The following is a 15113-nucleotide window of genomic DNA, read 5'->3' on the forward strand; positions in this document are numbered from 1 at the left end:
TTAATAGCAAAATCGTATCCATTAGCATTCTAAATACAGGAATCTTATTAAAATCTTTCTGACATCTGAATCACAACAGGTTGTGATATATTTATCTTCTGTCTAGTCCATTTTTTTAAAAATACCAGGATTGTAAACAAGTTCTGAAAGTTGTCGTTCATTTGTATCCATTAAGTACAAAGACATTATAACACGAAATGAGTAGAAAGGACAAGTGAACAAAATTTAAACCACTAGTTTAAACTGCAGTGGAAGTGGAAAACTGTTAATTGTACTTCCACTTAAAGAATTTGGTTGGTAAAGGAAATAAATACAACCTTTTGAACATAAATGTATGTGCTCTGAAAATATGTTGTAGTGACTAACTAAATATTGGGTGTTTTTTTAATTAATCCACCTACAAGTAGGCTTACTTTTTTAAATACTCTTGGGTTGCATTGCTTTTTACTTAGCCCTGAAGTTGTAAAAAGTGAGCCGTATGGAGAGAAGGCCGATGTCTGGGCTGCAGGATGCATCCTTTATCAGATGGCAACTCTGAACCCACCTTTTTACAGCACCAATATGCTCTCCTTGGCAACTAAGGTATTCAGATTTGTTAGATCAACCTAGCAATTATTTCTGCATGTGTTCACTAGATCCAGTTTAATGTTATAGAAGCATAAACTGCTCTCTGGCCAGATGTGTGAATGAGCACAAGTAGTTCTCATTGTATGGATTGCTTGTCTTACCATTCTAATTGCTAAAATTGCTTGTAAATGTTAGTATATTATTACCTCTCAGACTGGCTTATTTTTATCATTGCATTTGGTGATAGGAGCTTTAGATGTAAAAAAATTTCTCGATGTACTATAATATTGGATTTTCTTTGCATTGTGTATTACACCTTAGGATGTGACCACAAATAAAAATAAATAATTGTTTAGGTTTTTTTAAAGTGTTTCCCTTATTCAGATATTTTAGCCCTTTGATCTACAGTGATTATGTACATTAATGTGGATCCCTACTTAGAAGTGACATTCTGCATTAGAAGATATGTTCTAACTTGTTTGGCAAGTTAGAGCTGATGATGTAATGCCCATCAGTTTGTTTCAAGGAGCAACACTTATCGTATGGGTTCTTCAAATAAATAATGGAATATTTATCTTCAACTAACTGTAGATTATTTATTTTGCAGATAGTAGGGGCTGTGTATGAACCTGTGCCAGAAGGACTGTACTCTGAAAAAGTGACGTGTACTATTAAGAGGTAATTACTCATGTAGTTTTATTTTGACATCCTCTTGAAATTGTTTTGTGTGTTTCCATGTGACAGTTTGCTGACTTTAGCAACTGCTAGTATTTGTCTCTGAATATGAAATATCTTCTGATTTAAAGAAAAATGGAGGTACGTTGTTCCCCTGCTAAGAACATAGGCAATATAGTTGCATATGTGCAAATGGAAAACTCATGACGGTATAGTCAGCACATTTATCCAGCCAGTATAGACTTTATACTGAAATTTAACAATACTGGTGCTGTTGTTAATTCCCTACACATCAGTTCCCCCCCCCCCCGAAAATACAGCATTTTGAGTAGTTTTTAAGTGCAGTTTATGGTCAAGGAAGAAACCCTGTTGCAATATGTTACTTATAGATCACTGTATGATCACATTCATAGTATTGTGTGTTTATTTGACTCATAGAAATATGTTTCCAACTACCTTCTAATCCTATTAGCAGGATAGCAGAGGTAACAAAGCAGAGATAACGCAATAATGGAGGAAAAGATGAGCCTGTATTTGTTCCGCTCACTCATCACATATTTCTCTTAGCTATGGTTATATCTTCCTCATGATAATGTAAAGTGTAAGGCAAGGTATAGAGGCTGAAGTGGTGTGGTGCGCTTCTATGAAATTTAGCTCCCTTGATTTTTCCATTTCAGAAAAACTCCACTTCGCACAAAACTGCTTTTTCTTTCTCACTCAGATGTTGAATTGCATCTCTAAAAAGCACTTTACTGTACAAAGACTGTAATGTTTTTATACTATGTTTTATTGTACAAAAAGGTTTCTGTTATTTAAAGACCTTGAGGATGAAGGACAACAATGGAGAGGATAGGCAATAATAGAACTAATGTTTACCTTTAAGAGGTCCCGAAATTAATTTTAATATTTTAAATATTTACGGATGTTTGTAGTTAGGGTAACTGACTTTATTATTTCATTGCGCACTATTTAAGAATAATATAGTAATCCCAAATGCATCCAGAAAATATTTTTCAGACATATCATATCAGTATTGATATATACTGCATTCCCTTAAAAATTATAAACACATCTTTATCGGTGACTTAGTTGAAGGTATGTGAGTATCTGGGTATCTGGTTCCTTCTTTTCGTTCCTGGTAATGATGAGAAACTCTGTAATAGGAAGTTTTTGAGGGTTTTTCCAAGGCCAGCTATTGAGTTATTCATCATTTGAGATACTGTGGCTGTATTAAACAGGTTCACTGAAAGTCCCATATCATCATGAGACCGGCTGCTATGGAGGCTAACTGGTTTACATAGACAATTAAATAGGTATTTGCCTGAATAGTAAAGTTAAGTTTTCCTATCATGTAAGAATTTTTTGCTTATTTTAATAGCAGTGGGAAGCATAATTTTTTTTTAAAAAAAATGTTGATTCTCTTACTATGGGTTAATCCTTAAATGAAATATTATGTTTAGGTTTTGGCTTATGCTTTGTGAGATATTTAGAAAGAAAAAATAACATAAAAGAAAAGCAGTAATATTCAGATTTTACTTATAACATAGATGAGGAAATATTAACAGAAATGAAGAAGTTCTTCCGAATGACTGAAGCAAAACACATACGCAAAGATGAATGTCATAAACAGAAAAAATGATTTCTTGATAATGATTAGCAAAACCATTGAAAGCTTCATGTTGCAACTGTAGATTTGCATTAGTGTTATTATTATTCAGTATTGTTATTATTAAAATACAGTTATACTGGATTAAGCTACTAAAGTTCTGGAATCATAATCATCAAAGTCTTTCAGAGTTGAACAACAATCTACTCAATGTTTAGTCATAAATAAATAATTTCTTTCTAGATGCAGAGGAAATGGATTTAGGACTTACCAGAAATCTTTTATAGCTCACATTGTTCTTAGAAGTTTTGACCAATTTCAGTGGATTAAAATAAAAAAAAGGAAAAAAATCAAACAGAACATTTCCTAAGGGTGAAAAACTTGCATCTGTTTAAAGGGAATATAAAATTTTAAGTAAACCAGATAAACAAAGTTACCAAAATTAATGAGACGAATCAATGGATTTGAGCGAATTTCAAAAATCAAGAAGTTCAAGTACTGTGAAACATTTTCAAAACTGCTACTTTACATGGCAGTTATGTTATTTTAAAAGGTGCTGTTTTAGAAACAATGAAATCATTCTATGACACTTTCTTTAAAGAAAGAAGGGTGTTGGGTTAAGTGTTTCTATGCTAGCTGGTCAACAGTACTCTTCAGGGCGTCATATTAAATGATAAGGGTCACTGGAGTTAAGATTTAAGAGAGATTATAGTATGTGCAGAACTGTTGCCATCAGCTTTCATGTCCTACACTACATACAAAATATTCTGGGGATTTAAAGATAGACCTAATAGTATATTATTACTGTTACTGAACAGCCCCCTAGGAGGCCTGAAACAAGAACCATAGAACTATAAAGTAATTTAGGTTGGAAGGGACCTCAGATCAGATACAATTAGATCTGGTTGCTCACTGCTCAGGGTCTTGTCTGAGTTCTGAATAGCTTGAAGGGTGGAGATCCCACAACTTCTCTGGGCCCTCTTCAGTGCTTGTCTGCCTTTGTGGTTAAAAGTAGTAGTAGTAGTAGTAATAATAATAGTAATCTTTATATCTAATCAGACTTTCCTGTGTTCTGTGTGTCTATTGCCTCTTGCCCTATCATTGTGCACCTCGAAGAAGGATCTGGCTCCATCTTTTCTATACCCTCCTATTACGTAGACAGCAGTCAGATCTCTGTATAGGTGGTCCAGGTCCCTCTGACAGCAGCCCTGCCCCATGTATCAACCGATCCCTGCAGTTTGGTGTTTACAAACCTTTTGAGAATACACTCCATCACATCATCTAGGTCATTAATAAAGACATTAAACAGTGCTGGCCCAATATCAATCCCTGGAGGATGCTACTTCCAGCCACTAGCTGGACTTTGTATGGCTGATGACACCTCTTTGAGCCAGGAACTTCAGAAAATTATCTACCTACCTTATAGTCCTGTGGATACTGTGGGGTATTGCATCAAAGGCCTTGCTAAAATAAAGCTACCCACAGCATATTCTGCTCTCCCATTGTCCACAGAGCCACTAATCTCATCATAGAGAGCAATCAGGCTAGTCAGATAAGACTGCTGTTTGGTAAATCCATCCTGGCTGTTCCCAGTCACCTTCTTGTTCTTCGTGTGCTTCGAAATCACTTTCAAGGGAATTTGCTCTATTATTTTCCCAGGCACTGAGGTGAGGTTGTCTGGCTATTAGTTTCCTGGATCCTCCCTCTTGCTTTTCTTGGATGTGTGTATGATATTCAACTTTTTCCAGTCTACAGGAACCTCCCTCTGATCCTTTCAGACAAGATTGATAGTGCCATTGACCAGTTCCATCAGCACCCTCAGGCTCATCTCATCTGGCCCCATGGGTTTGTGTATGTCTAATTGGCTTAACTGCTGTCTCACTATATTTTCTGCTGTGTGGTAATGCTTCATGCTCATGGATTCTACAGGTAGGCTCAGAGATCTGGAACACTTAAGGCCAAAGTTTCCCAATGGAAATGGAAGCAAAAAAGGGACTCAGTACCTCAGGCTTTCCCATGTCCCTTGTCAGTAGGTTGCATAGTGGGTCCACATTTTTCTTAGCTTTTCTTTTGTTGTCAATGTAATTACAAAAGGTCTTTCTTTTACCTTCTACAACCACTGCTAGTTTCAGTTCCAGCTGAGCTTTGGCTTTCCTAATGCCATCTTCAGGCAATATCTGTATGTTATTCCTGTGTAGCCCCACCCCTGCTTCCCACACATAGGAGTGGGCTGTTCTTGTGGTTTGAGGTGTCCCTGAAGATTAGGTAGTGCTCTCAAACTTTCTCTCCCTTCCAGGACAGTCTTCCATGAGATTCTACCAGGAAGATCCCTGAACAGGCTGAATTGTGCTCTCCTGAAGTCCTGTGTTGTGACCATACAATCTACCTTTCTCACTTCTCTCAGGATTTTGAACTCCACGGTTTGATGGTTGCTGTAGCTGAGGCTGCCCTCAATCTTCACACCCCTGTCTGTTTCTTCTGTTTTTGTGAACAGCAGGTCTGGCAGAGTGCCTTTGCTAGTTAGTTTCTGAATCAGCTGCACCAACAAATTGTCATCAAGAGATTCCAGAAATCTTGTGGATTGCTGCACTCAGCCGTATTACCCCATCAACAGATATCAGGATGGTTAATAGGCCCCAATGAATATGAGTGCCTGCAATCACGAAGCTTCCTCCATCTGTCCAACAAAGGCTTCATTGACTTTCTCTTCATTTTTGGGTGGTTTATAGCAGGCATCTACCACAATGTCACCCATATTGGTCTATTCCTCTGATCCTGACCCATTAGCTCTTGACTACACGCAGCCAGGACTGCAGGTTGCATCCACCCTGACTTGAGCCTTTCCTCCTCACTGGAAGAACTGAGAACACCACCGTCTCAGCCCCCTGCCCTTCACACTTGACCCCAGTGCCCTGTAGTCACTTTTTGTATGTTCAGGATCAGCCCTGGTAGCGTCATTCGTGCCCATATGAATGAGGCATATAAGCAGCAAGACTTAATAGCCCAAGGGCCAGATGAGTCTTGGTAGTATCTCCACAGTGTCCTGAATCCAAGCACCTTGGAAGCAACAGGCTTCACAATTATCAAATCAGATCAAGTAGATGGGTGCCTCTATTCCCCCAATCTCAAATGACTGTCAGCTGCTGCTTCTTATTTGTGATGTAGACACTTGATTCAGACTCACCTGCTTCTAATGTGTCTTCTCTTAGGTCTTGTTCTTCCTCACCTGTTCCCAGGTCACTATACCTGTTCTCTAAATGTATATCTGTTGGTAGAGGAAAAGCCTTCCATTGGCAAAAGTCATAAGTCTCCAGCCTATCTCCTCTTGGGAGCCTCCTTTGAGGGTAATCTCTGGATTTTTCTTCTTTGCATTGTTTGGGGGTCTTGTCTCTGCAAAGTCTCTGTGAAGATCTTGTAATTCTCCTGTAAATCCTCCTGACAGCACACTCATCTCCTTCACAGCTGCTTTGTCCAGTGGTGCAACACCTTGACCAGAGCACAGTCCCCAAAGGGGAGGCCAATGTCTCCCCCAGCCCCAGGAAGAGACACCAGGCACTCTCTAGTGCATCTGGGAGTGCACTGCAGCAGCCTGTTCTGTCTGGGTCGGTGCCTCTGAAGTGCCAAGGGTGATTGTTCCAGCTGATGCCAGAGACTGTGCTCTGTAGCGTGTCAACACCAAGGCTGCAGTGTCGAACTGTCCCACACAGGCTTGAGCAAAGCGCTGGCCAGCATGACTTGATAAATACCAATGGAAGAGTGCTGTGGTACTAAACAGATTTTTAGAAAGAATTAATTAGCTTTCATTAAAGAATGTTTTCTCTGTAGATGCTTGACTCCTGATGCAGAGGCACGTCCAGATATAGTGGAGGTCAGCTCACTGCTGTCTGATGTGATGATGAAATACCTGGATGTTTTATCCACCTCTCATCTCATGTTGGAGAAGAAACTGGATCGGGAGAGGAGACGAACCCAGAAGTACTTCATGGAGGCTAATCGAAATGCAGTAACCTATCACCATCAGCTTTCCCTTTTATCACAAGTAAGTAAATGTATTAGGCTTTGTTTTTTCTTATCATTGTTTGACATATCTGAGAAAATAAAGTACAACAAGGCAGAAAATAAATCAAAATGAAAAGATGCATCCTCTTAGAACATTTTTCTATGCAGGCTCTTTAATTTCTTTTTTTCTGGACATGATTATGCAGGAAAAATAACAGTGTCTTAAAACCCAGTATCATTCCATGTTGGAAAATGGCATTGTTATGGAGGTACTTGCAGTTTTGATAGAATCTGATAATGTTTAATTATTACTGAATGGTTTGGAATAGCAGAGTATATACTTGGCTAGGGTGGAACAAATGGATAATCATGTGTATGATTCACAAACAGTGACACCTAGAAAATGGAACCTACGCAAATATAATTTTTAATTACAGATTGCTAAATAAAGAACAGTGATGCTGATAAGGTATTTGCCAATGCTTTCTTACTGTCTGATACAGTTCTGCAGAAACACTTCTTAAAATTCTTCCATTTGCTTCAGGCAGTGTTTTAAGCACTCTTCGTGAAGGACATCAGTATTTTACATAATGAGCCAAACTTGTACATGACCTCGGAGAAGTTACTTTAAAAAAAATACAAGGACAATGCTTTTGTGTAGTGAAAGCTTACTGTGAAAATTATTGTTATGGTAATTATGAAGCAAAGTTATAATTTACTCAGCTACTCTTATCTGTTCAGCTATTGTATCTCTCTTAGATTCCTTTTATCAGGGCTCAGTAGTTTGCACTGAAGAACCTCTGCAGGAAAAAATGTTTCAGGAACACCCGGTCCCAAACTCGTGGATTTCTTTTTTTGTTTAATATGGTATTTCTCTTCACCTTCCTGGAAAAACATAACACTTTTAGAAATTTTTTATTATTTTTGGTAGTTTTTGACCTATTAGTCCAAGATCATTGTTTGTACGTAACTATTTTTGTCAATAAAATGGATGCCAACAACTTCCAGAAAAACCTCAGCAAACCACTGTCTTTTGAAATGTAGGAGGTACTTAGATGGAAGAAAGATACTGAGCAATTATTTTCCATGTTTTATGAGTTTTCTTATCCTACATATTTGGAAGCTTGTTGTATGCCATTATTTCTTCATATCTTGATATAGTCATTGTCTTGCGTAACTGTAGTGAAATTTGAAAAAAAATGTACTGTGGATAGAAAGCTGCGTGATTTGGGATTTCAATGCAATTATCTTGTCTTTGAGAGAAGAGTGCCCTGTCCAGACACTTGTCTTAAAAAAAACAAAAACAAACCAAACAATATTCTGACTAAAAGTACTAGGAATAATTTCAAGCAGCTGTTCCTGAAATAAAAACTCTGTGAGGTATGCACAACCTAATTCGTCTTAGTCAAGGTCCCAGTGATTCCACAGCCAGGTAATTTGTCATTTTTCCACGGTGTCAAGAGAATTCCATGTTTCTACCATGTAGCTCAACATTTTGTTGAAGCCAGATATCTTATACTTCGTTTTCTGTCTACTAAAATGTACTTAAGGCCTCCTTTGTCATCCCAGTTGTCATATAATGTTTCTGAAATAAAGACTGTACTCTCTGCCTGGTTTATGGAACTAAGCAGTAGAGATCTTTTGGAGCCAGAGTGGAATCTGTTTTATAGGTAATTTAAGACCAGTAGGGAAGCTGATAAGTAGGCAATTGAAAGGCATGTCAGTAGATGATGTTGGAGAAGTGTAGTTACCTTGCCTGGCAAGTACAGCATAAAATCCTTGCTGAAAAATAATCCTAATAAAAAGAATCATTATTAGCTCCCCACGTAAATTCTTATCTTTCCATGTTTTCCATAGAAATTGTTGTTTATGTAAGAACAGAAGCAGATGTAGGGATGAAAGGTGTTTAACAGAGTTAGTGTGTTCACTAAAAGGTTAAGGTTGCTGACATAACACAGGGTATAGAGGACCAAAACAAGTAATAATAGTAGTAATTATCTCTCACATTGTGCCTTTCATTTCAAGGTGGTCAATATTATATTTTCATGCTCTGGGTAGGAAAAGGAGATGAAAAAAGTAGTTTGTGTAAGGTCACCAAAGAGACCAGTGGCGAAGTTGAGTTTTCTGTGTTCCAAGCCAAATCTGAGTCTCAAAACAGTAGTTGATTTAACTAATAATAAAAGTATCTTTCCAATATTTTCCTTTAAAGAGATGAGAAGGTAGCCAAATAATAATTAGATTGATTTTGTTACATATACAGATTTGAAAAACGTAGACATTATTTTGGCTGTTTGCAAAAAGATGAAAATAAGCCATCTTTATTACTTTGGAAATATGTATTTCATTACACAGGCATCATCCATTATTGTTTCATCTACTGCATATATCCTGAAGTGTTTTTAACTTAGAAATAATGCTTAGAAGCCCCTGATAAGCCAGTGTGTTCACATACTGTTTGACATAAATAGAACAACTTTTTTTTCAGGCAATTTTCTTAATGTAGAATATCAATAAACCTAAAATAAATAGAATGATGAATATTGAGATCTGCCCTATATTTTGAATGTGGGAGAGAAAACTATAAGCTTTATAATTGGAGTCCGTCAGCTAAAATTATGTAACACAATATGAGCCATTTGTATCTCCTGCTACTTTGATCAGCCAGGTAGTCTGTCATGTCTGCACATTTTTAGTATACTGCCTGAGAGTAAATTCGTCTTCTCAGTTTCTGAATTTCTTATATGTGCATATGGCACACATGTTCTGTCACTTTCTTTCTCTATACCAGCTTTTTGTAATACTGTCTTCTTTGTGAATTTAAGCTTATTTTTTTATTAATAATGTCACTAGAATATACATTTTATTTTTAAAGCCATATATGCAAATCCATATATTCAAATGAAGTTCCCAATTATGCAGACTAATGGGAGACTAAGATGCTTAGATAATGGAAAAATAGGTACAACTTTTGTTTCTGAGTGTAGTGTGATATATGGAATGGCTCCACATCCAGTATTTGTCAGGGCTAATAGGGTGTCAGAAATCATTAACAGTGCATGGACTGAGCTGGTCCACTTAGGTCACCATTAACTGAGTGCTTTGACCTTATGTTCAAATGCACAAGAAAGCTTATTAGCAAGGTTGGTCTCCGCATTTGTCTGTTTTCACACTTGAACTGGTAAGCCTTCCCCTAACCCAGTATGTTGAAGAGCATGGCGTAAAGACCCAAGGTGAGTTGTCTTCCATCTAGGTAGGATTTTTAGCTGCAGTTCAATGCTGGCCCTCCCAGACCTAGATCTGTGGGTATCAAGGTATTACACTTCCAGTGGACTAGGATGCTACTGCTGGGAGACATTCTGATTATTCTGCTTGCAGGCAGCTTGGTTACAGCCTATGCTAAGAAGCCTGCCTCTCTCACAGAAGTGGTTCAACTATTTATTGGCTGGAAATAGTGAAAGAAGCAGTATAGGACTTTTCAGACAGGACTACATCTAAACTAAAGAACCTGGCCAGACCTGAAATGGCTGATGCAGTTTCCGTCTTCCATTTGTGGCATAAGCCTTCATAATCCACGAGCAGATTGTGTTCTGTCTTTTTCCAGATTGATTTAGAAACATAAATGGTGTATCTAAAGACTAGAAAACCATTGGGATTTCCTTGTACGTCCCTTGCATCACAAAGACCCTGATGTAAATGTGTGTGAAGCATTTTGTAGGAATAACTGTAAATACAGAGCATACCACTGCTCCCACTCTTCTTTATCTGCAGGAATGGATTTTGTTTATACCAATCTTTTTCTTCATCCACGGGGATGTGTGGCCAAAGGGGGAAGGGATAAAGCTCATGGTTTAAGAATCCATACATTTGTACCCACCCTGAAGGCTACTGGCAACTCTTGTAGTTAAAAGCAGCCAACAGCTTCCTTAGGTTTTTTGGAAATGAGGGCAGGATCACAGGTCTCTGAAAGGCAAAGAAACACAAAGTGATTTAACTGCGTTTTCACCAAGTCATTTCCCCCTACACCCAAATTCAGTTCTGCACTATTGGCGATTGCTGTGCTAATAATCCTGTTAGTTTCTGACCATCCCCACATGCATTACAAAATAGTGCTTAACTAGCAATTTGGTTTGAATATATCTATCTATTTTTTTGTTAACTCGAAGTTAAAGATTGGATTAATGTTAATTTCCTCTTTCTTTGTGTTTAGATATGTATTTTGCTCAATTCAGCCAATTGATGCATAAAAGATTTTTTCTTTCTTAAAACAACCATGTATGAATATAGCAACTGGCTTTGTATTGGCTGAAGCAAAAACTATGTTTGGTTTTAAAACACTTAGAATGCAACAGATTACTAACATTGCAGCAATATAGTCCAATCTTTATGTTAGGTTAGAATATTCCTTTCCTATTTTTGTTAAAAATTGATTATTACAAATGTTATTAAAAATTTTGGGCGATAGTGCCTGTCTGTGCCCTGCTGCATGCAATTCCCATTGCTTTGGAAATGATCGACAACTCAGGAATGTCATGAAAGCTTAGCATTCCACATAATTGTTTTCTTCTTCCACCTTTCACTCTGTTGATTTTGTTCTGACACTGTTCTGTTTCGGCATTTATGTATGATCAAACTATAACAGACAAATCCATCATATGTTTAATTCAGCCTCAATTTGTTTAGTGCATCAAAGTACTTTAATAGAATCACAGAATATAAGGCAGGAAGAGTTGTCAGAGATTAACTTGTCCATCTCCAAGCTCTAGAGCTACCTGTCACTCCTGAGAGGTATTGACCAGTCAGTCATAAAAATGTCAAGCGATAGAAAGTCTCTACCAAGGCAAACTACGCCAAATTAGGCAACAGTTTGGAACCAGCAGAAATGCAAAAACTGTCTTTATAGTCAGCAATCGCATGTCTGAATAAGTATTCCCCCCCCATCCATCCATCCAAAGATACCATCTGGAAAACAATGAGGATCCCTGAAGCACTTTCAGAAGATAATTGGAAATCCTGGGCATACCCATAGCACATATACACTGTGCTATATACTTTGTCTGCAGTTTGTCTGATGCTTTCAGAGAATGCTGGTCTCACTTTGTATGCTTGATAGCGTAGATGTTATGTATGTCTTCTTTCCAGGAGGTATTAGATGGACATATGCATGTGCACGTGTGGGACATATGAGACCCTTGAAATTTTCAGACCCACTCTTAAGTGTCATATAATTGCTCTGAGAGCACCAAGTCCAGAATGTCCCCAGAACAATGCGTTTACTGAGCACATTCAAACCTGCTACATAGTGTATGAACACTTATATCTCTGTGCAGGACCCCAGACAGATGCAATAGTTGAACACTTAATTACTATTAGATAGTCTTAAAGTCTAACCTAGATTTTACTTGTTGCAGCTTAAGCTGCTTACTTTTTGTCCTCCCCACAGTGGAAATATGTAAGAGTTATTTCTTTTCTCTTATATGTTATATCTCCCCTCTGTAATTTGTTTTTCTCTGGACTAAAAAAATCAAATTCCATCAGTCTTACTTTGTAAGTTGTGTTTTGTAGACCTCTGATTATTCTCATTCCTTTGCTGTCTCTCCCCATTTTTTAACTGTAGTGTTCAAAACTGGACTCCCTTACTCCAGCTGAGAACCTTATTGGTACCAAGTAGAAAGATTGCATAGTTCTTGGATATGATTCTCTTTATACATCCCAGTATGATGTTTACCGTTCCATAACAGCAAGGTATTGTGTCATGCTCTGTCTCTGATCCACCAAAATCCCCAAATCTTTGCCTGCATGGGTGCTGTCTGACCAGTCCTTCCCCAGTCTGTGTATTTGTACAGTTGTTTCTTCCTGCTCATAGGACTCTCTATTCTCCCTATTTAAACTTCATCAGTTCTTTTAGTTTCTCCAGTTTGTCAATATTTTCCTCAAAACCTGTTGTCACTTGCACTGACATTGACTCTGTGTATGATGTATATGCTGTAATATGATATATGATGTGAATGTATCACAGTCTATGCGCATTTAATAAGCAGTCTCTCCCATTATGCAGATTGTTACTGTAATTCAGTGACAACATTGAAGGGTATTGGAACAAGGTCAGAAGGGAGCCTGAAAAATTGTGCTCGCTACCCATTTTCAGTTTAACAAACACTCAAAGTTATTACCAAGTTGAGTGCAATTTTTATGGTCGATTGTACAGCCAACTGGTTGTGATTTTGTGTAGGTCACACTTCCCTAGCTTCTTTGTAAGATGTCGTGAGAAGTATTGTCAAAATTCTTACTAAAATCATTATAAATAAAATCTGCTGTTTCTTCCCAGTGCACAGGGGCTGTTACCCTGGGTTTTTTTCCCAGACAATTTCATGTTAGCTCTGTGTTATTCATTTTATTGCTATCTTATAGTTTTTTACAAATAGTTTAATTGTGGAAGTAATTATATTTTTTTTCTCGAAATAGAAATTTGATTGACTAGTATAATGCTGTAATTACTTGTCTCTAATAAAGATGTCTCTAAAAAAGGAAACATTTGTAGATGCCACTAGAGCGCTCTGTATTTCTTGGACAGAAAAGTTAATTCTTCTGCACAGCAATATGACAAAACAGAGCTAAACAAATGATCAATATATGTACTTCAGTTAAACCTAGGGTTTGGTTGTTTTGGTTTTTTTTGTTTTTTTTTTGTTTTTTTTTTTGACAGCGTTGATTTCAATTTATAAAAGATTAGATTCCTGTTGGAAGTCAAAAAGAGCAATTTAAGTTTCACTTCTCCAAAAATAAAGTGTATCTGATTTTACAGTGGTAAGGGTGACCAGTGAAGAGAGAGACAGTGGAAGTGTACAGGATGTGGATAAAAAGTCTCAGCTTGTAAACAGAGGTTTTTCTTCATATATTAGGAAAAATTTCTTTACTGAGAGAGTGGTCAGGCATTGGAACAGGTTGCCCAGAGAAGTGGTGGAGTCACCATCCCTGGAGGTATTTAAAAGATGTGTAGACGTGACACTTAAGGGCATGGTTTAGGAAGCATGGTAGTGTTGGGTAAGCAGTTGGACTTGATGATCCTAAAGGTCATTTCCAACCTTAATGATTCTGATTCCTGGCTGGGACATAAATTTCGAGTGTTTCCAGAGATGCTTTTGCTCAGTCATAAAGATGAATTCTGGAAAAAAAATATAATTGGTTTATAATTTCAACATTTTTTCACAGGACTGTTTTCCCCTTAGATTTTCTTTTAAACTGTGTTTGTTTATACTAGAAGGCAGAGTTTGTTTCAGAAAACGTGGTGAACAATCGGGCCCACGGGGAAACTGAGGTATTAGTTTACTGTGAAAGTCTGAAAATAAACTGGGTCAACTGACAAAGCCTCCAGAAATATTTGTAAAATATTGGACTCTAGAATAAAGTGTAGGTATGACCATAGTTCAAATTAATATATATCAGTCTAACTCATGTTTCAGTGTTTGTAATATTTTTAATTTTCCACTGTTTAATAGATCTCTTCAAAGAATAAGTATGTCTTTCTGCCTATCTGAAGGAATTCTGTCCAAGGATATGGAAATGGTTGTTTCAAGGTGTTGGAGAATACTTTTTCCATGCTCTCTTCACAAAATTATGTTCTTTATGTGCTTATATTCTTATGTAGGTCCTTATGGTCCCACTCCAATGCTGAGCAGAAGTGGCATTGAACTTGCATCCCAGCCTCCTCCAGTCAGTATACTTTTCTCCTAAATCCTGACTGTTTTAGATGTAGTAGCATCCTACTCAAAAGAGACACAACATTATATAATCTCACTTTGGAAAAACTATTAGCTGTTGTCTAGGGCAAAATATATCACAATAAATTCATGTATTACTCTCAGATTAGTAATGAAATAGTATATTTCTCTATGTTCAGGTACTATGCAAATGAACCAGATTTTATGTAGAGACAGGTTATAGCTTTACAGTTTAGATCACTGCTTTAAGGCTTTGTGATATATTTCACTGATCTCTGAACAGTTTCTGTAGCAGGTATGATGATTATTTTTATCATGAGGTGTACAGAATTCAGTTCAGGCACTTCAGATGGATTTCCTTTCTTGATGTGGCAGTTAGATCTGACACCAATTGGTAACAGCAGCCTTTCTGATTTTTTTTTTATTCCCCTTAGCTCCACTTCCTTTACAAGTTATTGTTAACAATTAGTCATTAGAGCATGAGGAGTTTTAAGTTTGAGATGTCTATGCAGTTTGACCCTTCTCTCCCTTTACTTTGTTTCCTTTGA

At 37.3% G+C, this 15113-nt stretch overlaps 1 protein-coding gene across 1 annotated transcript in view; it reads left to right on the forward strand.

Moving 5' to 3' along the window:
* Window positions 1-15113, forward strand: part of NEK10 (NIMA related kinase 10) — a 111098-nt gene that overhangs the window by 57755 nt on the left and 38230 nt on the right. Inside the window, exons 23-25 of the mRNA XM_064444242.1 lie at window positions 453-582; window positions 1175-1245; window positions 6674-6887. Coding sequence (XP_064300312.1) covers window positions 453-582; window positions 1175-1245; window positions 6674-6887 — 415 coding nt within the window. The remainder of the gene's footprint in view (window positions 1-452; window positions 583-1174; window positions 1246-6673; window positions 6888-15113) is intronic.

The sequence above is a fragment of the Phalacrocorax carbo genome, chromosome 2 (assembly GCF_963921805.1).
Source record: "Phalacrocorax carbo chromosome 2, bPhaCar2.1, whole genome shotgun sequence".
Lineage (NCBI taxonomy): Eukaryota > Metazoa > Chordata > Aves > Suliformes > Phalacrocoracidae > Phalacrocorax > Phalacrocorax carbo.